The sequence below is a fragment of the Athene noctua genome, chromosome 1, assembly GCF_965140245.1.
Source record: "Athene noctua chromosome 1, bAthNoc1.hap1.1, whole genome shotgun sequence".
NCBI lineage: Eukaryota > Metazoa > Chordata > Aves > Strigiformes > Strigidae > Athene > Athene noctua.
The window spans coordinates 12,207,246-12,229,754 of record NC_134037.1 but is presented as its reverse complement, the minus strand read 5'-3'; the positions used below and the strand labels follow the sequence as shown (position 1 = coordinate 12,229,754).

The 22,509-nt window shown below is 36.7% G+C and overlaps 1 protein-coding gene across 8 annotated transcripts in view; it reads right to left on the bottom strand.

The window, feature by feature from the left end:
- The window catches only part of PUM2 (pumilio RNA binding family member 2), a 70,240-nt gene that overhangs the window by 23,613 nt on the left and 24,118 nt on the right, over positions 1-22,509 (bottom strand). For 6 of the 8 annotated variants that reach the window (XM_074895575.1, XM_074895577.1, XM_074895580.1 and 3 more), the window contains 9 exons: positions 18,113-18,218; positions 17,627-17,814; positions 16,818-16,990; positions 13,276-13,546; positions 12,887-12,980; positions 10,811-10,936; positions 9,509-9,648; positions 7,717-7,855; positions 664-807 (listed from right to left, as the gene is read on the bottom strand). In XM_074895575.1, coding sequence (XP_074751676.1) covers positions 664-807; positions 7,717-7,855; positions 9,509-9,648; positions 10,811-10,936; positions 12,887-12,980; positions 13,276-13,546; positions 16,818-16,990; positions 17,627-17,814; positions 18,113-18,218 — 1,381 coding nt within the window. The remainder of the gene's footprint in view (positions 1-663; positions 808-7,716; positions 7,856-9,508; positions 9,649-10,810; positions 10,937-12,886; positions 12,981-13,275; positions 13,547-16,817; positions 16,991-17,626; positions 17,815-18,112; positions 18,219-22,509) is intronic. The other 2 variants (XM_074895576.1, XM_074895578.1) reach the window with 1 other exon arrangement.

Here is a 22,509-nt window from a genome sequence, read left to right as displayed (position 1 = left end):
CACAGAGAAAGTTTATAGACTAATTTAACATCTAATTTTCTGAACAGATTAATTAACCTGGTGTTAATATTCTGGATTTTAACAAATGCAATAAGTATAATGGTTCAGTAAGGTAGTACCAGACCTTATCACTGATAAAAAGAGAAAAAGAAAACTAGAGACTTTTGATATAACTAATTCTCCTCTTCTGCTGTCCGTTCTATGATTATTTTTTTTCCTTTGCACACTTTTCAGGAGAAAAGCATAGCAAGGCCCCAGAGCACTCCATCATCTTCTGCCAGGCCGAAGCAATGAAATGATGCTTCCCAGAGGACACCATTTAGGGGATTGATGAGAAGTGCATGTTATATGCATGGGGAGACGAAAAGGGAAAATGTTCATATCTGACAAGCAACAACATCTGCAGAAACAAGCCTGTATATATGTATGGGGAGAGGACTGTAAATCTGAAGTATAAAGGAGAAGTACATCTCTGAGAAACAGCAGTGTCTCTCAGAGAAAGGGAGACAACAGAATAACCATTGTATGGTATATCCTTCACAACTAGAAACTTCTCAGATGCATGCAAAACACATCAACAGTATCAAATAGTAATCAACCAACATTACTGTTAAGATTCAGTACAGAAGTGGAAGAAGCCTCCATGCAGGATCATCTACTTACCTGCTTGTGCTGCTGCTGAGCTGATTATAACAGGAGTTGATGCCACCAATCTGACAGGTGCTCCAAGGCCAGTTCTTGCTCCAGGGCCTACTACTAAGGCACCAGTCTGATCATAATAGGCAGTGGGCGCTAGTACTTGATAGCCTACACAACACAGAATACAAGAATTAGTAGTACAGGTAGTCTCATATAGCCAGCTTTTCTTCTCTCCTTGAAATATTCTGACAACAAACTGCGTGGGAAAAAAATCAGCAGTTTTGCCACATTGCCTCAGAACATCAACTGGACATCAGAAGAAAAAACAGTGAACATCATAAAACAGCGTGACAATTTGGATCATTATCAAATCAACTTCTTTCAGCAATTTAAAATATTCTACGTTTCTCTTTGTATGTGGAACAGGTACTGAAATGCGCACAATTAAAGGGTTGAATGAAATGCAAGTTTGGCAACTCCATACATTACCTAGCCACACTTAAAATCCATCTACAAAAACGCATTAGGAAAAGAATGCTGTATGTGTAGGAATATCTTGGACAAGTATATTTCACAGAAAAAAAAAGTATGATTTCATTCAGTTGACAGTTAAGAGGTGGAACTGGGGAAGTAAAGGAGGAATTGAAAAAAAGAGAAAAGCAAGCAGTAGGAAGGAAAACAGGATACAACATATGAATGAAGGAAAGCAAAAGAGCAAAACAAAAAACCTTTATTCAGGACAAAAGCAAGAGAATTAATTTTAAAGCTCTGACACTTTATAATGAAGAACTGGAATAAGAATCCATAAAAAAAGGAAGACAAGAGCTAGAATAATCTAAGAAAGGGTGCTGCTGATGAAAATATAAGACCATCTGATTTTTAGGATGACTATTCTTATAAAGAAATGAAACAAAACCCGAGAGAATTTCAGTATTCCTCCCATGTTCAAATATATACTAATGCTATTAAGAAAAAAGTCAAGATCGCAAAAATCACACATCTATTTTTGTATGTGTAAGAACCAAGATTTCGCATACTATTTTAAGTCAGTTTCCATGTATGTTCAGAACTAGGTCTAGCAGAGTTCTCTCTGAAATACATATGGACCTGAACATAAAGACCTGGGCTTCTAATTCCAGGTGACTACCTCAGTCACCAGGCTTTCAGATCATATTTTCTCCTCAATTTCTAAAACATCTGTGTAATCTCTTCTGCCTAGATGCTTTGCTCCAAAATCAAAGCTGGAAGCAATATCTGCCTACTGGCATGGTGGTTATGGTACTCTGTGAGGAAGCTGGAGACAGGTTCAAATTCTATCACACTAAGAAAATCTGAAGGTATAAAGGAGACTCAGATAGTAACTGAACAGGAGAGAAGTAATGATCCTTATGTTCAGTTCACGGTTCTGGAGATGAATGCACTAACTGGTTATGGAAACCTGCCAATACTGTAATTCCCAACCTGTTTGTTCTCACTGCTCACTACTTGTTTTGTATTCCAGGTGCATCTACCTTCTCTTTCCCACCAACAGCACAGGAAGACAGTTGTCCTTCACAAAGTTTGTCTGAAAGTCTGGCTAGATAAAACCAACCAAAACAGGTTCTTACAATTCTATAGGTGCCACTGCCTCTTCCACCTACAAAACTGTGCTGTGCTGCTCCACCATCTTCACCACTAAGAAAGGTTGCTACATTCCCAGGGTAGGGAAAGGTGAGAGTGACTGCTGTCACTCAGTTTACTGTAGTTCCATAGAGAACACAGCATAAAAGATTAGTGACACAGTAGGAAAGCTCTTTGTAATACCACATATGTTCCCGCACACATCAGCAATGTTTAATTACTAGTAACCTACGTAATTTCTACTTTTTCTCATAGCATGTTCAACTGGTAATACTGTGTTAGTGTCCTGGCATTTGTTATTGCTGTATCATACAAACCCACTTTTTCAGAACTCAGAACTGGCTAATACTTACCAGTATTTCCTCTGTCCACCTACCCTCTTCTAATGTTCAAACCCACGGATAATGCTATAGCTGTAGAATAAAGGACTGATGATATATTTACACCCTTGTTCTCATCTGAAACCAATACACAGCATTTTATATGACTTCAGACTCACATTGTAAACAAGCCTATTTTCCAATGCAAGATACTTGTAATAAAGATAACTTACACAGTATTGCATAGATTGAATTTACCAGGATTAATACTAATGCAGTTCAATAAATTTAGGATTTCTAAAGTAACTGACTAGTATGACTGTCGAATTAAAAAATGGAAGCAACCTGCACTTGCTTTTTGCATTACAAAATGCCCAATTTATCTTGATACTTCCTTGCCACTATCTTATCTGTGATGCCACCCACAAAAACATCATTTAACATTAATAATAGTAAGCTAGGTTATTATCATCAAGACACTCTCCATTACAGAAGGTTCAAGCAGTGCTTGAGAACTGATGGATGCTTCTATGTTCCTGATCTCTGAAATGAATACATTCTGACCAGGAATAGGAGCCCTCAGCTTTCTAGTCAAATCTACTAAAACAAAGCAATGTGGGGCTATTTGTGAAATCGCAGAGACCTTGCTAAGAGCACCTGCAGCCTCAAAGGTATAAAGCTATTTGCTTTGACATCAACAATACAATTTCAGAAAGGTCATCGCAGATCAGGTTAAATAACTGAAGAACAGTTCTCATAGCAAAACTTAAGTCTTCTGCTTTCCCTTCCTTCACAGTATTCTACAAACTTTGCGCTCCACCACAAAAAGGAGAGCACAAAGGTAAAAACTATTTTCCAGCCTTCTCTCCTAGCAAAGATAAGATGGTGACTTGCCAGATCTTCTAATTCCCTTCTCCTCCTGTTTCAGTTTTTATTACCTCTCCACCACATCATCTCCCTGTGGCTGTGCATTTCCCCTCCAAATTAACAACTATCAAAGCTCATTTCGGTGCCTTCACATTCAAGATTACTGTGGTCTTCCACTGCAGCCAAAGAACTAAAACATACTCTTTGCTTCCTAATCAGTTCCTAATCACACCTTTCATTTTAGAATTCAACCATTCTATCTACACTTACCGTCTCCAGATCAGTGGGAAATATGAAAGTAAACAATCTGTACTGTGTTACCAGTTTACCAGTACTGTGCTTTGCTGAAATGATTTCTATGTATCTCCAAAACTACAGGCTCTGAAAACTTTCTAGATTTTTTTCACACAATTCTTAAATGTTCTTAAAGAATGAGAGGAAATCTGTTCTCTTGGCTCATGCAGCCTATTCTTAGTGTTGCTCTTACCCACCCAGTAATTTCTTCAGTGTCTTTCACTGGATACTTCACACTCTCTTCTCACATTTTTGTATGTAATGCCACAAAGCTCTGCCCAGATCTCCTACTCCCTTCCCTCTATGCAACTTCCCTTGCTGATGACATCCAAACGTATGTCAGAGTTTGTCACTTCTCTATCCAATTTAAGTTAACAGATGTGACGCTTCTTACTGCCAACTCAATTATCTGCCCCTTTTAACGCTACCATCCTGACACCTCTCTCTCTCCCTCCCCACTTGGGAGCATAACCTGCAAGTCACTGTAGAGTCCTCTCCCTGTGTAGAAAATTTACAGCTTTTCCCTTCTCAACATTCCCAAGATCCAATTACTTTCCTCTGCATAAAGATTTGAAAACTTATTCAGCTCTTAATCTTTCCTTAAATGCTGGAAGTCTCCAAAGCTCACCAAACCACTATAGCCTTTCATTTTTTCTGATGAAAGTATGCACAGCCTTATCTCTGCACTTGTCCTCTCACAAATCAAATCCAGAACTTACTATCCTACCAGTTAATGATTTATACTTTCTATAACCGTTGCCACTTTGCCAATCCTGTAACTCCCTATGTCTTCCGCTATTAAATGTAACTTCTATTCCATACTACCTGGAGGCACAGAATGCATGACCCACTGCAATGTCACACTTCAAATTCCTATAGGTAATAAAAAAGGCAATGCTAATAGACAGAAATTGTTGATCTTAATGTTTTATACGTTTTCCAGACAACTCAAGTTACCTGCCCACCTGCATGCTAGCTGCACCATTACAGTCAGTGATAACAGCTTCACTTGAATGAATTCAGTAAAATTTACATTGCATCTGACCTAGCCAACACAGTCCTGAAGCCTCTGGAGGGCTTCAGCTGACCTGCCACTAGACATCTATTGTAGGGTAAGCTGAGCTCTGTGGCCTCTGTACAGCAACTGCACAAGGGAGATACCCCCAGAGCACAACGGCTCCTTCGACAACTCAAGTCACAGGCAGAGATTCCTGAATCTAGATGACAGAATCCAGCCACTGCCTGTGATGAGGACTGGTTTTATTTGTAGAAAAGCATGTATACTGATCACATTATGATGAAACTGGGAGTTCCCTCTGACTTGTCTTGCACATTTATTCAATCAAAAACTGTCTGGTTTTTAAGAATTCTTGTTAATGAAAGACTTGTTAAATTAGGACGGGAAAAATTTTAAATGTAATTGCACAACTCCAATGCAAAATGTATTTCACTTTTGATGGTTTTTAAAAAAGAAAAGAGACTTAAAAACATCACATGACAAGTAACTTGGATTTTACACATTTTTCTCTTTGTGCTTAGGATGAGATAGCTATGTACCATAAATGCTACATGAATATACCTCCCTAAATAATGAATTCAGAAATACTTGAAATACAAAATTTGAAAAATAAAACCATCCCATAGTTGGAATAGCTCATTAAGTTCATCCAACATGAAGGCTGTGGCAAGGAAAAAGCAGCTGAAATAATTTAGAGACAGCAGAATGGGTGAGCTGAATAATATACTCTTCTTTTATTAGCTCGCAGTGAAGCCAAACTACAAATATTTTCTCTGTAAAGAATATTCAAAAGCTTGAAACCCAGTTTGGACCTATGCTTCTTGTAAAACACCAAAGTCCATTGAAACAAGAATACCACATGTTTTCTCCTTGTTTATTACATTATACGTGTTGTTCAGTGGTTACTACCAGGGATTCTATTAATCACATTTTGGTATCTAGATGTAATTTAGCGATCTTGACTCAATTTTATACTAAGTGAATAGAAGAAGGCACATCTGGAGCAAAAGTTACTTTAACCTAACTAGTCAGGTGAATCAAGTTCCTGTTTCTCCTTACTAGCTATAAAAGGAGCCTTAAGTATACAGCTCAAATACAGACATCTAAAACAGTACCATGATTCCCATCTAAAATGGCTTGCATTCATTTCATCATCCCATATCCTCCACCTAAAGAGGTATCACCAGCACTCCTTATGACTCACTATGAAAACAGCTCACGATGACTGTGAAAATAAATGTCCTTTTTGATTATATTTTGAGCTCCATTCCATCTAAGAATGTGGTCAGTAAGATTGAAATCCAGTTGCAAACAACTCCTATTATAGAACCATCCGAAATATGTTCACATGAATATTTTTCTCTGGCCATCCAGGCATGCAGCAGATGGGACAAAGAAGCAACCTACAATGGAAACTGAATAAAAAGGTTCCTGCCCTCATGGAAAACCTCTTGGGGCTTGTGAAGGAGGAAAAAAGTCAAGTCCAATCTTCACAGGACAAACTCTTGAATTACTGAATTTATGTATGTGACCACTTGGTATTACTTTCAATCATCTGTTTAGAGGGGACCTTTTTACAGGTTTTAGGAACTATCCCTTGAATTAAGATAGATACTTTTCTTTTTTAAAATAACACTCATTTTACGTCTCCCTGTAATGAAGTCACAAATCTGGGCTGGGTCAAGGTCTCAGATGTTGATCTGACTCAAGCTAAAAGTCACAGGCATGGACGACCCCACAGTCTTAGAGCTCCATATCCAAAGCAAGAACTAATAAGCAACTATGAACAGCCCCCCACCCCATACACAAAAAGGTACAACTAAGCCTTTGAGGTTTTTGCAAAGATGCTTACAGCATCTCTGATATGCTTCACTGTTTGCAGGCCTTCTCCACTGCTTTGCTGAGGCACAGAGATACTACTTGACAGGTGCTGTGAGAGCACACTTTGCTGATTTCCTCATTTTAGGTAAACGAGAAAGATGCTAAAAGCTGAAGATACTACTGCATCAGAAGAAATAAAAACAGCAGTTATAAAACAAAACAGACAAGAAAAAGACAAGAGCCAGTCTGTTCTGCAGCTAGAGGTGGAAAATCTGATAGAGTGAGGCAAAGTGCACAATGCAGTCCTGGAATATCCAGCAATAAACTAACTCCAACTTCTACAGGTTGTGAGGCATTTCACAGTAGCACTGACAGAGAACCTGTACAAGTCAAATGCATTTGCTGCTACCACCAATGTTATTTAACTTAAGTATGTAAAATCTTAACTTTCCTACTGAAGAATGACCAAGTATACTTAAAATTGTTCTTGCTCAGGTAATTGTACCAAACACTTTGAAGTGATGCTGAACTTGAGGCTAACACATTGTGGATTCATGACGTGTGTACTGAGACTGAGAATAACCATTCCCCAGGTAAGTCAGAAGCCATGCAAAAGGATCTGAGGCTCCAACCTTTGGAGTGCTTCCACTTCAAGCACGTTGTAATCTTCAGAGATGATTAATCAGTAATTTTCTTTTAAATGTCCTAATTTTGGATTCCAAATTTTAGATTTTATTGTTATTATTATATGCCACAAGTAAAAAATTACTTCAGAAAGACAAATTAATACTTCCTGTTGCATCAGAGCATCTAGACAACTCATGACCTTTGAGACAGAATGTAATTGCTTCATTACATGAGATTAGACTGCAAAAAACCTACGATACTCCTTGTGCGCACATCTGTAGCAACAAATACAGAAAAAATGCTCCAAACAAAAAATGCTAGAGCAGTATCTTGTGCTCCAAGAACCCCGTGCCACTATTTTAATCCAACTGAACAACATAAAACTACAAAAAAATTAATTCTAAGCAGTTTATCATAAACATAAGAGGACTTTGACAGTTAATTGGTTATCTAATAACACCAATATTTTAACTGTCAGTGATTCTCTTAATGCACTGGTATCATACATACCTGGCATGCCTGTAGCAAGACCCTGACCAAAAGCCAAAGCTGGATTTGCTGCTGCAGCTGCTGCAAGTGACTCTGCCTGCTGCCCTTGCTGACCCTGATTGGGAGTAAGTGGGCGCTGAGTTGCTCCAGCACGCAGAACCTGGAAAAGACCAATGCAACACCCTTTTCTTAAAAGGTGAGAAAGCAAGCCCATTATATGCTAAAAAAGGTCTAGAACAGTTGCTTTGCATACTTGATGCCACTTAGCTCTGAATTTCATTAATGGGAATACTTCACCTTATAGGTTTCAAGGATAGTTACGTACAAATAAAGGCATAAGTTATTTTGCTGATAAATGTGACAATAAAATATCTGCCCTGCTCTGGACAGCAAAATTCATGTATGTTCCATCAATGGTAATAAGTATAAAGTAAGGAAGAAAATCTGTATGAGCTATACATTTATCATCTGCATTATTTATTAACTGAACACCTGTCCTTCCCCGATAAATGCCTTTGTTTACATTATTTTCAGGCAATTGAATGATGTAAGTCTGAATACTTCAGAGCTTGTAGTAACTTGTCTAAATAATTAACACTATACTGCCAACAGTGCTGTAAAAAAATTTTTTTGTTCAAGTTTTAAGAATTCACATAACACACTTCATGCAACACAGGCTTATTTTACCATGTTCTGACAGCGTATCTCTGGGAATCTGACTGAAAAGCAATCTAAGTTCTTAGAACTCCTCTATTCCTCTTGGATAACAGTATTTTCGAGGTAAAAAAGAGAGAAATATAATTTACAATATATGCCCATAATATATCTTATATGTGATTTGCATAAGTTGGAATTTAATTTTATAAAGAAAGCAAAAAAACACTGAAGAGATTAATATAATTCAGTTATCAATGCAGTTCACTGACAACACAATCAGTAGGAAGGAAGATGACCTGAATATTAAAACAGCAATGAAGCTACTGTGAAAATTCATGGTAACTCAAAGTCACTTCTTATATTAAATTTATAAGAATGGCATTTAAATTAACCATATCGCTAGTAATGAAAACATTCATTCAAGCCTAAGATCATTGTAAAATTTGGGTTTTTCTTTTGAGGAAAAAGGCCAATTGTTTATACTGAAAGATCATATAATGGCTTTAAAAATTACTCCAGAGTAACAACAGAAAACTAGCATTTCTTTTAGTTACTTAAAGAAATGGAAATTTCAACAAGTCCTTGTAACAATTGCTTAATCCTGATTTACCAAGGCAAAAATAAAATCTGGCACGTGGTGATGTTGTAATACAATTATTCTGTCACAGAAAAGTATGCAGGGCAATCCTTCTTTCCCATGAAACAAAACCAACTGATAACACCTTTATTTTCCTACTTTTTAAAGAGACAAAGAAAAATGTGTTCATTCAATTTTCCAGCTAATTAATAAAAACACAGATCATTTTTTTCCCTAAGCTTAAAAAAAAAAATCGTAATTACTAAAACATCTCTTTTCACCCCCTTATGTTAGCTTTTTAACTTTACCTTGATATTTTTTAGTGATTAGACAGCATTATCTAGACATAAACATAAGAGCACAGTAACTTGGATTAAAGGAACTATGTTAAATGTTTTTTATTTTAAAAATTTGAAGTACAAAATAAGATAATTATTATCCAGTAAGCTAATTTTTAAATACAGTAATGTAAGGAAATTGAGAATTATTAATATTAATTTATTAGATACAACACAACATCTGAATGAAAATGGTAAGGCAAGGCTTTAAATGCACATCTCCTTTTTATGAAGGACATACCGGTTGCTGTCCCTGTTGTGCCTGTGAAGCTGCTTGCTGATTTGCTGTGGTATTTGCTGCTGCAGCTTGCTGCTGAAATAAATTTGCTGGATAGACCCCCCATGGAACACCATAATACTGAGGTGGAACCACAGCAGGACCTAAAACCAGAGAACATGATTATTCCATCTATTGCAGCTAGTTAAAATAATTATCACTATTGTTTGTAGCATCCCTCACTAATCTACGTTCTACATGTCAAGACAGAAATCAGTACTAGAAAGAAATGAACTCCCATATTAGCCAAAATTATAAACAAACACAAATGGGTTAATTTGAAGGATTTGCATCAAATCACACCTTCTCAGTGAAAAATTAAATATCCTTGTGAGAATCAGATGACAAAGAAAAAACTTAAAAGTAATCAAAGCTTATATGCCAAAGAATTCTTAAAATCAGTTTCCACGGTTGAAAAAAAGATAATTTCAGAACATCACAAAATGAACCAAATCCATACTCCTGATAGTGATATACTGAGACTTTGATCATCTATTATTCCTCCTTTCTGTATGCTTCCTTTGCTTATAAACACAACTACTGCCTCTGTCTCTCCTGTCTCCTACAACACACTCTTCAAAGTAAGCACATTTACCTCTTCCAGTCTACTGATAACAAACAAGTACAAGAATGAGCTCTCTATATCACTGCATTGTAAACATAATGCATTATGTATACATATAAGTTAGTCCTTTCTACTGCCTTTCTTGTGAAAGCACCAAGTAGAGATACAGGGGTTTTTTCAACATGTCATGCTTAGGCCTAAGTGCTAGCTGGGACTTAATAGTGTTGTTTTACAGTGATATCTATTAACTTCTCAAGACTTTTTCCTGGGCTTGGGGTTTATCTGTTGTCTGGGTCTGTTAGCACACTGGAGACCACCTTTATTGTCATGCCCACCGGGAATGGGGAAACCTGGAATTAGAAAGTTAACACACCGAGTAAAAACATACAAGGAAAGGCTAGTTGTGTTGTGTTTTGAAAATAATACATGCTACTAATGTCAGATGAAACCTTATTAAGGATAAACATTTTTAGAACTGTTGCATATAAAAGTCCAGTGGAAAGAAATACTCAGAATCCACATATAACAAACTGAATCCCTTTACATTTTAGTGAAAAATCTCAAAACCACAATATTAATTTTCCTACAAGTCCCTCCTTCCTAGAAATACATTTACAGAGAATAAACAGGATAGATTTCAGCTTCCACTTAAGTTCATTCAGTAAAATTATCAAGATAGACACCAGACAGTGTTCAGTTACCTGCTAGGGTAGCTGCTGCAGCTAATCCAGCTGCAGTGTATGGGTCAGTACCTGGAGGAGCAGCACTGATAATGTACGGGTTTGGCACAAAAGCAGCTGGAGCCAAGCCTGCTGAGAATACGCCTGCTACAGTAATAAACAGAGTTTAATTATAGCTAACATACTTAGCAAGCATGATCATATACAAATCAATCAAGTCACAAAACATATCTGTTAAAATCAGAACTTTTGTTACTTTGGAAGTTTCTAAGAACAGGTACACCATTACTGAAATCAACACTTCTATGTCTTCTCACCACTCCTTTCTTACTAATCCCAAGGCCTAACAGCTTTGTTCTGATGCAGCTACAGACTCCAAGGAAATTTATCTCCTATGTATCTACTCAACTTTATACAGAAGGGATTATTCAAAGTGGAATTTACCTTGGCCAACTTTAACCAAGTTACACTAGTCTTACAACTGAATGTGTATCAGGCAAATAAATCATCTAGTCTCTTCAGTGAATCAGCCAGATAGAATGAATCACCTGTTAGAAATACAAATCTCTTTTCTTTGACACTAGGGAAAAAAAAAAATCTAACCAGATAGTTTAAATCAGATACCTGGCTTTTAAACAGCCAGTTAGGAAATGCTAATCTTACTTTCAGGAATCCCAATTTGATATAAGGATTGTAATGGAAGAAAACAACTGAAGAAACTCAATCATCAAACAAAGCATTGCACCCAGAGTTTCTCCTGTCATACTTTCTCCAATACTGAGGCAGCAGCACAGCACATCAAACTATGTTCCTCCTTCCAAATAGGAGGCTTCTTGTTAAGCTTCTATTAATATGCACATCAGAAGAGGCTGAATTTCAAAGGGGCAAGATACAGCTTGACTGCTAAGCACTTTATACAAAGTGGGGGCTTTTCTGCAAGTTAGAAGTCCAAGACGGGCAGAAGACAGGACTTGCGGACTTACACAAACAATCTGCCATGCTCCCAGCTCTAAGACTGTATTAGTCAGCTATATAACACTACAGAACTGCCACTTTTAAACTCCAGCTATAGGCTGCTGATCTCAATAGACCTCACAATCTAGCTAAACAAACCAGTGGTAATACTTAACTGTCACTGTATCACAGGAGAACACGGACAATGCCCTCTGGAGATGCTGCTTTCCATTTCTGCCTGCCCTTCTGATTCTAAGAACATCTTTGCTCACAGAGTAAGGAGATAGGTGCACACACCTCAACAGCCTCATGGTGAAGAGTGGGAAGGGCAGGAAACCTTAAACCTTAAACTAAAACCTTAAAACTAAAATTCTACAGTGTCAGAATTTGAGGAGCTCCCTTCCTTAAATAAGGAATTGCTTTCATGTGCATTCCAACCTCCCTCACCCTAAACACACAGCTTTCCCACCGCAGATGAAACTTGTCAATGAAATATAGCCTCCTTGTTGAGTTGACAGCACATTAAGAACTTCATGCATTTAAGTCACTGAATTACTTTAAAGGGACAGGGAAAAAATGCTTGCTAAAGAATTAATTCTATCTCAAAGAAAGGTACCTGCAAGAATAGAGCTATCTGTAAAGTTGCCATTAACAAGGAAGAATGAAGAATGAATTAACACAAAAGTTTGATTTCAAAATTGATTTCAAAATCAAAATGAAACAAAATCCAATGGCTTTTAACTGGATTATCAAAAATACTACACTGCAACAGAATAACAGAATTGCATATTTTTGTTATTTTAGTAAATAAAGCTAGTGTTTCTATCAGTACTTATAGCAGAAAAGCTTTTTTACTTCTCCCATCAAAATTCAACTGTTGTGGTACACAAGGAAAAATAATTTTTATTTCTTTGTATACAACAGTTCGAAGTAGGCAAAAAATTTACACAACACAAAACTTTCTCTAAGGACAGGACAGTCTTACACAGTCATTCTGAGCAGTTTTCAGGAGAACCACTCAGATGGGCCAAATGATCAGTATCTATTTGAATTAGCATACTGTGGGTAAAACCGAAAGGATTGTACCACAGCAACACACCCACTTTTGCCAGGGATGCTTGCTGCTCCTCACAAAAACCTCACCTATGTGTGGCTGCTGAGCTGCAGCCAGTGCGTATTGCTGCTGCTGGGCTGCTGTTAACTGTTGAACAGTCAGAGCATTAGTCCTCTGGAAAAGCTATCAGAAAAGAAAAAAAAAAAGATGCATTTCAGTTTTCAAAAGTCAGGGCTGCAATATACTGGTATTTAGTTAAAAAAAAGAGATTTTAAACCAAGCTTCTACCCTAATAAGTTACTACACTAGAAAGTTATGCACCAGTATTCTTCCATATTAAATATACATTTATTTGCCTTTCACTCAGTCACAGACAAAATAAAATTAAATACATTATATGCTTAAATGACTGATTATTGAAGAGGACAATGCATAACTTAAGGAACCAATTTAGCATGTTTTCAAGTCCAATACTAACCTGCTGCTGAGAATTGTAGTCAAAAAGTCCTACAGTAGCTCCTGAAGAGTCCATCTGTACCTGATTGCCAGGATAGTCAAACTGTAGAGAATCAAGACCAACTTGTTCCATGGCATCTAGATTCTGATTTTCTGGATTTGAAAATTCTTCTACTAGAGGCTTGTGGGCTGTAGGATTGGGAAGTGGACCTAATCCTTCTGTGGTGCTGGGATTGGGGCCCAAGCGTTCAGCTACTTCTGTCGGGGAGGCTTGTCGACTTCCAGGGGTACGACTGTTTAGAAGAAATTCAAGATAGACTCCTCAGTCTTAAATAAAACTGTCCATGGACAGAGCAAAGCACTTCTACTTTAAAAGGATCTCTGAACTCAGAGACTTTACAAAGGGAAGTGACAGACTGATTTTAACAATTTTAACCAGCATGCGTTGATGTCTCAAGATAAAGGACGCATTTCATTTCAAAGCATTATTTTATTTATTTTTTTTAAACTTTTAAGACCATACAGCTCTTCAAATTACTGGAAAAAAAAAAAAAATGAGGCTGTTTTGAGTGAAATGGAGTGACCTGTGGTCATCTGTAACTTTGGGATGACTCTTTATTGCATCTTGGGAGCAACAGGATTATTAGAAAACTTATTGAAGAGAAATTTTTAAAAAAGCAAAAGAAAAAAGGAAATTGCTAAGTGCATCTCATGCCCAAGAAGAGAAAGAGACAGTAAAACTTCAACTGGAAAAGACAAACATACAACATAGCAAGTACCTTTCACATATCAAAAGCAAACAATACATTTTTTTACCTTAAGTAAATTGGATTAATAACTGCCTCATTTAGCATTTGACTAAAAGATTTCATTTCCTACACAACTCATTTGACAGACTATACTACACCAGATGATTGATCAGGAGAAAAAAAAAGGTTCCTAATATAATCCCACTGATTCCATCTCAGTTTCCCTAAGAATAAATATAACCCATTGTTCCAGAAGAAAATCTTTAGGATGGAGCAAAACATAGGTGTTTGATTTCTGTTGACAGTAGGACAGAGATATGGAGATGGAAATCATTTACTATGCTGAACTCCTGAAAGTTCAGTTTCCAAATAGGAAGGGCTGGTGGCAATTCAGATGTAGATAGCTGTACTTACACATCTCTAGGTGCACTAGTGTTTAAATTCCCATCAGAGGGGATGAAAATCTAGTCAATAACATTGACAGTGCCTAGAGAGCAACTCAACTGAGCAGTCAGTAGGTGTTTAAGGTAAAAGCTGAATTGTTCTCTCATCATCACCAGCTGTACTGACTGCATCCCCACTGACTACAGGGGAATTTCTGTGCACCTATAAACACATACAGCCAAACAACTGAAGTGACATGTCAACAGATTCACATCCTAAACACACTCCAAACCCTCTATCTGGTTAGATTTAGGGACCCCACCTTCTGTGCCAGGCCACATTGTTTAGACTACAAATTTTTACTGGCAAAAATTTAAGTCAGCTACTAGGAAGGAGCTGTGTGAAAGAATCTATGATACCTTAACAGCATTACTGTGTTGGCAGATAACTAAACCTTGTTTCTCAGGAAACATACAATTTCCAGTTAAGTTTGCTTTATTTGTGAAAACTGGGCTCAAATACAAAATGCCATCTTGCAGGATGAAAATACATTTATTGCAGCAGTACACTGCCAGACCACTATGGTATACTGCTAATCCTAGGAGAGACACACAGCCTTAGTACTAGCTATTCTCCTCCCTCTTCAGGGCTCCAAAGTTGAAGTATCTGTTGCTCACTGAAGAACAAGATTAATGCAAAGAAATCTGCTAGTACTTATGTACTTACTGATACCAACTCTAAAAACTGTACAGCTAGAAAGCAGTCTTTTAGTGAGTTTATTCAACAATACTGTATGATTATTACTTTAAACAAAATACTTCAAAGATAAAGCAGTTACACTAGATTTTTTTTAATGTAACAACTAATCTCATGATGATTGTCTATAACATATTGGCTACCATCTAAGTAGCCTAGCTAGCAAGCATGTCTTGCTCAATGTACAAAACTTCAAGTTTGAAGCCATTTAATATTCCTTATTCTTCCCAAGTGACATACAGTATCAACAAAGTGAAGAACAAGAGGAAAAAAGGCAGTTAAGTACATATTTTAGTTTAAAAGAGCTGTAAGTACAATAAAAAATACAAGGAGGACAGGATAAAGTTTCTTTCTTATTATTTATGTTTACCTAATATAGGTTGCTCCTTATATTGGTGCTGTTCTGTTGCTATAGTTAAAGTTGTGTCAATACTTCTATTATAAACCTCTGTTTGGAGGGCTATATACAGCCCATTTAAATTTATGGCCTTATTTTTTTTTGAGAGGTTTACTGGCTTTGGATGCTTCTTTGCACTTGTATATTTTTTTAATAATTTCTCTCTAATACAAAAGGTACTTTGCAAGCAGCTATTAAAAAAGTGAAATAGATACTGGTAAAGAAAAGCAATACAAAATTTATTCTGCATTTTCTACATATAATATTGAAGGTAACTTTGTTTATTGTATGTATTACAGCATGCATCCGAAAGGAGCTTTTTTGAGTTTTCTAATTGCTTGGTATTATATTCTTTTCAATAGTATGTTTTGAAAAAGACTTGAATAATCCCTCCTTAGCCTCAGGTAAATACATTTTTTTGAAGGGTTGGAAATACTTACGTATGGGATTCAAACATGCATTTTAGTATACTTGTTCAATTATGAACTAATGAAACAGCAACTATTTGGTCACGTTCATCACATTAATACAGATTTATGAGCAGCGCTCTAGTTTTCTGATCTTGTTAATTCTTCTGTATTACAGTTACAAATGCACCGCGGTCATTTAAAAACAAAGATTAGTCCTTTAAAAACACCCAATTTAAAATGCAGTTTAGTATTAGGAAAAAACAGGCTGGCTGTGCTGTCATATAGGAGTTCACAGTTCAAAAGCTGGAGCCTGGTCCAATTTTTTTTTCCCTAAGAAAACAACCAAACCACACCACCATTCTATACTGTGAGTAGGTGACATTTAACTATGTACATAGGGAAATACATTGTTTCTCCTTAGTCAAATAAATGGCTTCTATAAAGACTTTTGTGGGGAAGTAATTATGTTAGGCTGTGGCAAATTAGAAAGAATATTCAAATTCTGTAGGACTTACTCTCTACAATAACAATCAGATGCAAAAGTTATAGTGTATTAAAAAGAAGCAGAGAGAGAGGGGAATTTAGTTTGAAATTAAAAGGGTTAAAGTTCTCATCCCTCTAATTCACCACAGTTTGAAGGCACCCATTTACTCTGAATAATTACTATATTAAGATGAATTTGTCTTATGAGAAGTGACACACACATTAATGACATCCTAAGAAACATGTGGCACAGTGGGAAAGGGCGGACATGAGGTAGAAGAATCAGTCTGCAGCTGGGTAATGCTTAAGCTGACACACAAACCAGAACACTAGTAATGCCCTTAAGAGACATGCTCATCTTCTTGAGAAACAGTTAAAAGCTTACTTAAAATCTTTGCAATCGGCATCCATTCCATTTGGCAAACCTCTGCCATTTATTTTAGTAACATCCTCATCATCTCCTTGTTTAAGATCTCTGTTTTTGTCCTCCTCAAATGGAGAAGCCTTGCCTTTCTGATCTCCTTTCTCAGGTCCATCTGTTTCAGCATCTCTAGTGCCCTGAGGAAAAAGAATCTGTTTGATTCTGAATATTGAACAGAACACAATAGGAGCACCACAAGGTGACCTAATTCTACACTACAGTGCACGTAAACAATACAAACAGTTTGTTTTCAATGAAATTGCATTTGGTGGGTAACTTGGTCATCAAGTTTCAACCATATGCAATTAATAATTGCCAAAATGTGAAAAAGAATGCCAAGATTTATAATGGAAGAGCTAACTCAACCTTAACTATAGCGGTGCTGTTAAAGCAGTAACACTTCAAATTAGATAAAGTTTATTTTATACAGTTAAAACATTTAGTAAAAAACATTCTCGTATGGAAATGTAGAATAGGAAGATCTAGAATAAAGCCCATCACACATTTTAAATTAAGCTATTTGTAATCTTCTTCCTATCTTTAAAGGTGTTAGGAAAGTACTTTTTAAGACAGCTATTTAGTCAAGTTTCCCAAACCACTTCCCTCTTCTGCCCCCTCCAACTGAGGAAGACAGATAGACAGCAACTACACACTTCCTTCTAAAAAGAAGAGTTAAAAAAGGAAAACAGACAAACAGAGAATAAAATATAACCATATACAACAGTAAGATCATAGCAGGTAACTAGGCAAGCTTAACACACTGCATTACTTACAAAAGCTCCTTTCCTAAACCGGGAATCCAATTTATCAGCTGGAGAGGAACTTAACACATATTCTACCATGCTCACTCCAAGGCCACCACTTTCTGATCGTGGAGACAATACAGCATTTACTTCACTGTTTCCATGAAAACCCTGTCCAGGCTTTCTCTGTACCATAATAGGTTGGGACATAGAATGGTCTGTTAAAAACAAATAAATAAAACTATTGTATTTTTTTTAAATACAACTTGTAACATTTTTGCATTTCATTACAGAGGTGATAGTAAACAAGACCAAAATTAAATTACATGGAAAATTCCAAATCCCAGTTTCAAAAACTGTTACTGGTACACACCTACCAGTGCAGTATATGTTTTCACAATTAAAACTGAAGGAAAATCAAATTTAATAGACAATTAATATTAATAAAATATTTAGTTTGAAATAACATTTAGTAAACATGATGGAATTTTCAATACATATACATCAATCACTTACGAGGAGTTCCCCATGCAGTCTCTCTCCACTCATCACCAAGGAATATCCCCTTTTGTCCATCTTTTGCTGAATCATCAGGTTCCCAAAACTTTTTGGCAGGTAAAAGCTGTTTCAAAGAGAAGATGGTTTTATTTAAAATATACATATACATGGGCAAAAAATAGCAATGCTATTAAGAGGATATGCAAGTAATTAATTTTAGATACCAAAGTCAGCTTTACATAAGGAAGCACACATTGCCAAGGAATAATTATAAATGCTTAAAAGTTACGTTCTGTTACCGAAGACGATGCTGTATTGCTCAAATGACCTCAACAGACTGAGATTCTGAAATTATGAGGGAGAGATACAGAATACAGAAGCAGCTGTGAAAAAAGCTAATAAAGTTAATCTCCGTATTAAACCAAGGCAATCCTCTCAGAAACTTTAACTAACAACTGCCTTCTTTCCATGTTGGCTCAAAAGCTTGACCTTGAACTAATACTATCACAATAACCAGAAAGAGCGGCAGTTCACTGTAAAGTTCTGTTCCTTTAGAAATGCATCGCATTTCAAATTTTAGAAAGTAACTAACACTCATGGTGGCAAGTCAGCTCCTTTAGACCATAGGATCCACTGGTTACAAATCTGTGACACTCAAATTTGAAATTCTACTTAACAACTTAGCTGTAATGATTTTTCTTCATTACTACTTCTACAGCAGAAAGTTCCAAGTTAGATCAGTATCACTTCTTGTACTGTCTTCAAGGACGGAAGACTTAGTGCAATATAACAGAAGCACTGCAAAAACCGAAACAAAAATACCTCAAATGTCAGCATCCTTTTTACTTTTATTTTACTCCTATTACTTTATTCCTCTAACTCTTCCCATTGGTAGCAGTACAACTGCCAAACTCTGTGTATCACATTTTCTCTTGAATATGTAATTAAAAACCTGTATTCCCAAACTATGTATTACATATTTTACAAGGTCCATCAACTGAAACTACAGTGAAAACAACTTGCAAAAAAAAAAAGCTCCAAAGACAGCATCAGAATCTAAATTTTGCAAAATGTAATGATCAATTCAGAATTTTAAAATTTTGTGAATTTAGAAAAACCCCAAATGTAATCTGATAAAGCTTCGTTAGTATGAACCTTGATGAAACTCTTAAAAAGAGTATTTTTTTTAGGTATTTATTAATATCACACTGAAAGAGCTTGTGAAAATAGCTTAAAGGAGTAAGATTGTCATTAACCGGCCACAATATTAAAGCTGAAACAGAGGTGACTAGAGCTTCTCTGCAGTAATTTAAGGATTGTTGATTACTCTTTTTCCATGCTGCCCAGAGCTCTTACCAGAATCAAAGTACTCTGACTAGCTACATACTGGAATTCTTGAGTTCCTTCCATAAATTCATTAACATAGAAAGACTCAGGGTGGAGGATGAAGCACAGCGAAAGTTCAACAAAACTACAGAAGAGTATTATACATAATACTGTTACAACCTGCCTTGACAGAGACACCCACTTTCTCCATGGGAGAATCATTACCAGGTGACAACCAAACATACTTAGGGAGCAACAGTGTATTAAGTTTACCCCAAATTTAAGGGATGAAGTTAGCCATCAGAGGACAAAGAAACAGATTAACAGAATCTTAGAACTGCAGTTCAACTAAAAGCAAAATATTATAAATTTCATATCACCCTATGCAATTTACTCATTCTTTTTAGCTTTATATTGTAATACTAGTTTTTCTTTTAGCAGGATAATGGTAGAGAACAGAAAGCAAGCATTTCATCATATCTATGAAACCTTAGTTTTGAGAATTATATTTTATTTTAAATGCAGTCTAAGACAAGTTCAAATATGTGTCCAGCTGAGATGAGAGCTAAGACAAACGCGAATGTGTCACAGCCTAACACAACCATGTTAGAATAAAAAAGATCAACTAGTATCTTGGGTGTCATAAAACAAGCATCACTTTAAACCATGCTTAGCCTGAAATGAGCAAATTCCACTATCATACAGGTGTTCAGAAAACACAACGTGAAGAACAATATGCAAATATAGAGCAGAACACACTGCAATATTGGGTTTGATTTCAAAACTCATGCACAAGATATCTACCAGAGGAAAAAAAAGTCCACTGATAGAAAATAGCAATAATCCTCACTGCAAAGGTACACATATTTTGGGGAGGGATTCTTTTGTTGATGTTTAGGGTTTTCTTTGGCTTGTTGTTTTTTGTTGTGTTTTTTGTTTTGTTTTTTAAACTACATACTCTCAAAGTCCAAGAAAATATATTCAACTGCTTGTGGTCATGTACTCTGGTACACAAAGAATACAGAGTATCTTTAACACAAAACATAATGCATCATCTACACCTCAACCAGCTAAATTTAAATTGTATCCTACTGAAGATCAAACAGTTTTACAGAAAATATTTTCAATAAAATTTCTACACAACAAAGTCCCTCAAATAGTTAAATATATGGTGTTTTTCAAAGTTTACAATTTTGGACCTCCCTGAGGGCTAGCGATTTAGATTTATTATTATTTTATGACAGATGATGGATATGACATACACTATGCTTTTTAAAGGGACATTTTAGCTACTGGATTGCCATATAAATGAGCAGCCCTAGCAGCTGTGAACTATTTCATTATGGAACTAAAAAAAAGAGTACTTTTCAGAAAAACAAAACAAGTGTGTTCCTCTTTAACAGACAAGACAAAAACCCCACTTGATTAGTTCTAGTGAAAAAGACTTAATCAAGAAGTCTTCACAAATTAAAACAAGTGGCTAAAATCATTGTGCTTTGCCCTTTGATAACATGCACTTTGCTCAGTATTTCCTGCATTTAATCCAATGAAAAAAAAAAAAAAAAGAAACTTTACAAAGATACATCCAATCCTAATTCAAAATAATGGAAAAGATTGCCATATTTCTTACTAAGCTCTTCCAAGAGTACACTAAAAAGTGTCTTTTTCAGTATTAGCACTGATCCCCTATTATGTCCCTGCCAAATGAACAAAGCCCTTTTCTATGCATAGATAATAACCAATTATGCTAAAGCTGCCTCTTAACCAGCTCTCTGATAAGTAACTACACAGTCTCGATTACTGGCTCCTGAATTAAGGATGTTAAAAATTATTTTATTTATTTTTAAGATCAGAAGTTATTACTACACAGCCTTCTACAACTGCTCCAAATGAAGTTTTGACCCCAGAAACGGATACATTGTCCCTAAAATGAAATTGCTGTGTGCTTTGGCCTTGTAAGTTTCTACAAGAATAGACATTATCAAAAAAAAAAGATTTAGTTTTGTATTCTGTTTGGCAATTAACTTTATGTATGACTGTATTAGGTCACACTAAAGGTCCTGAAGCCCACCATGCCGGCCCTGAAATAGCAAACAACAGATGCTAGAGAAAAGAAACAGCATGATGTGTCAGTATTTCTTCAGAATATTATCTTGATCTTAACGGTCACGATAGCTTTTGGGAGCTGGAGCCAGAAGCATCATCTGTGTTTAACCAATCTAACAGTTAAAATTTTAGGAGACGTTTGGAGAAAGACGCCTGCAATACAGCAGATCTCTTGCTAAGAAAACTTTAGTCTGTTTCTTTACAGAATAAATTAACAAAGAATTGCAAGACAGAAACAGATCAAGGAAACCATACATCTGGCTCATGTTATGCTGTCCTATTCCTGATACTGACTGATACCAGGCTCCATCTGGATGCAGCTCAGATAGACAGTTTAACAGAAGGATTTCCAGTACATATTATTTCCAAAATGTGTTAGAGCATCTTAAAATGGTTCGGGTGGGAAGGGACCTTAAAGATCATCTAGTCCAACCCCCCTGCCATGGGCAGGGACACCTTCCACTAGCCCAGGTTGCTCAAAGCCCCGTCCAACCTGGCCTTGAACCCTTCCAGGGAGGGGGCAGCCACAAAGTCTCTGGGCAACCTGTGCCAGTGTCTCACCACTCTCACAGTAAAGAATTTCTTCCTTCAATCTAACCTAAATCTACCCTCTTTCAGTTTAAAGCCATTACCCCTCATCCTATCACTACACTCCCTGATAGAGTCCCTCCCCATCCTTCCTGTAGGAACCCTTTAAGTACTAGAACACTGCTATCAGGTCTCCCCAGAGGCTTCTCCAGTCTGAACAACCCCAACTCTCTCAGCCTGTCCGCACAGGGGAGGTGCTCCAGCCCTCGATCATCCTTGTGGCCTACTCTGGATTCCCTCCAACAGGTCCACATCCTTCTTATGTTGGGGGCCACAGAGCTGAACATAGCACTGCAGGTGGGGTCTCAGCAGAATGGAGTAAAGGGGGAGAATCCCCTCCCTCACCCTGCTGGCCACTCTTCTCTTGATGCAGCCCAGGGTACAGTTGGCTTTCT